Source organism: Manacus vitellinus, unplaced genomic scaffold, assembly GCF_001715985.3.
Source record: "Manacus vitellinus isolate BGI_N305 unplaced genomic scaffold, ASM171598v3 scaffold_32_pilon, whole genome shotgun sequence".
Classification (NCBI taxonomy): domain Eukaryota; kingdom Metazoa; phylum Chordata; class Aves; order Passeriformes; family Pipridae; genus Manacus; species Manacus vitellinus.
In genome coordinates, this window is record NW_021940460.1 from 3,240,589 (window position 1) to 3,242,461 (window position 1,873).

Below are 1,873 nucleotides of genomic sequence, written 5' to 3' on the forward strand. Positions count from 1 at the left end.
CCTGATCTGGTGGAAGGTGTCCCTGCCCATGACAGGGGCTGGAATGATCTTACTCTCAACCAAACCAAACCATTCCATGATCCTAAGATTTGAGCACCTGGCTTAAAGGGGATGCTTGGTGATGCTTTTGGCCTTGAATAACTACTGCACCTTGTTGGGATTTGGCGTAGTGAGTCTCCAGAGGGGTTTGTGTAACTGCAAAACAGAAGGCAAAGCTACATGAAGGAAATAAAATAATTTCCCTGAGGCCCAGCACATGCTTGATGCTGGAATTCAGCTCAAAGGGAGGTGACAGGCTCTGGGAAGGAACTGATGACTCAGTGTCCTGGGGGGGGTCTTGTTTTGCTCCTCAGTATTTCCGCAGTGCAGTGGCTCTGTAACGCTGACAAGAAATCACACAGCCCCCCCAAACGCCTCTACAGATTCTTCTCCACTCTTTACACTGCCCTGGTAAGTGCCACACTCTCCCTGCCAGGCCTCTCCTGCTCTTGCCTCCTCGCTCATGCCTTTTAGCAAGATATTTTAGGTCAGGTGTTTTAAGTAAGTGCTGCTCTGAGGCAGGACTGGCAGGAGCACCCACTGCCTTCTGTGATCCCTCATGGCTCACTGGCTCTGGGAGGTTTTGGGGAGGGGGGAGCTCGTGTCTGGGGCAGGGATGGGGTGACCAGAGGGGTTGTCTGCACTGACACAGGTTTGTGACCAGCTTTATTTCCTGTAGGCCCGAGGATCCCGAGCTGTGCTGCAGCTGTACCCCGAGAACTCAGAGCAGGTACAGGCCATCAGTCAGCAGGGAGGGGGTGTGGGTGCTGTTTGGGGCTCTGAGTGCATCATGTTCCTCCACATCAGCTCTGTGTCTCTGTCCTTCCTGCCAGCTGGAAGGCTCTTTGACAGCTCAAAGAAATAACCTGTAAGAATACCCTGTGCAATTTCTGTTGCTTTGTAGATTTTCTTGGGCTGAGCCTTAAAATCAAAGAAAGTGGCAGGACACCATCTGAAACTGCTGTCCTGGATTTTCTCCTGTGTGTCTGGGCTATAGTCACCAGCACTGCACTGTAACTCCCCAGGGCTGGAAAATCCAGCTCAGTATCCCTTTCCAAGAGAGTTAACCCAGGGTAGACTGAGGAGCAGGGAGAACCAAACAAAGGCAGGGAACTGGTGTCTGGATGCATCTTGGGGATGCACAGTCAGCTGTGGTCCTCCCAGAGGTATCCTGGGCATTCCTGGGGGATCACTGCTAATTAATTCTTGCACATGCTTCTCTTTCTAGCTGGAGCTCATCACAGCCCAAGCCATGAGAGCTGGATTTACTGGGGGAATGGTGGTCGATTACCCCAACAGTGCCAAAGCCAAGAAGTGAGTCCTGGGTCTCTGTGGGTGTGGTTGGGCTGAGGCTTGGGTTTAGCAGTGATTTTTCTTTTTTCCTCAAGCTGTTCTTTCTCTTATGATAGAGTCCTAGACAGAGGTTACAGCTTAAATCTGATTCCCTTATAAACCATCCCAGTCTTGCTTGGGACTGAGCCCACATGCTGAATCCCACCTTCGTGCTCTTTATTCTTGTTCTTTCAGGTTCTTCCTTTGTCTCTTTGTGGGCGCATCTGGCACGTTACCAAAGGTGAGGAGCTCCAGGAGGCAGCAGAGCTGCTGTCCTGGCTGCTGGGTGATGGGGAAGAGCTGTGGGCAGAGTGGGAGCCAGGTAGCTCTGCGTGGGTAGATGTGACTTCATGTATACATTTGCTGCCAGTCACCAAGTCCTTCTATCATAGAATCATGGAATGGTTTGGCTTGGGAGGGACTTCAGCTCGTTCCACCCCTCTGCCATGGACAAGGACACCTTCCACTAGCCCAGGTTGCTCCAAGCCCCATCCAACCTGGC

At 51.8% G+C, this 1,873-nt stretch overlaps 1 protein-coding gene across 1 annotated transcript in view; it reads left to right on the plus strand.

Moving 5' to 3' along the window:
* The first annotated feature begins 55 nt into the window (after positions 1 to 55).
* Positions 56 to 1,873, plus strand: part of BUD23 (BUD23 rRNA methyltransferase and ribosome maturation factor) — a 3,815-nt gene continuing 1,997 nt past the window's right edge. The window contains exons 1-4 of the mRNA XM_029961319.1: positions 56 to 450; positions 719 to 769; positions 1,268 to 1,353; positions 1,567 to 1,612. Coding sequence (XP_029817179.1) covers positions 313 to 450; positions 719 to 769; positions 1,268 to 1,353; positions 1,567 to 1,612 — 321 coding nt within the window. The 5' untranslated portion in view covers positions 56 to 312. The remainder of the gene's footprint in view (positions 451 to 718; positions 770 to 1,267; positions 1,354 to 1,566; positions 1,613 to 1,873) is intronic.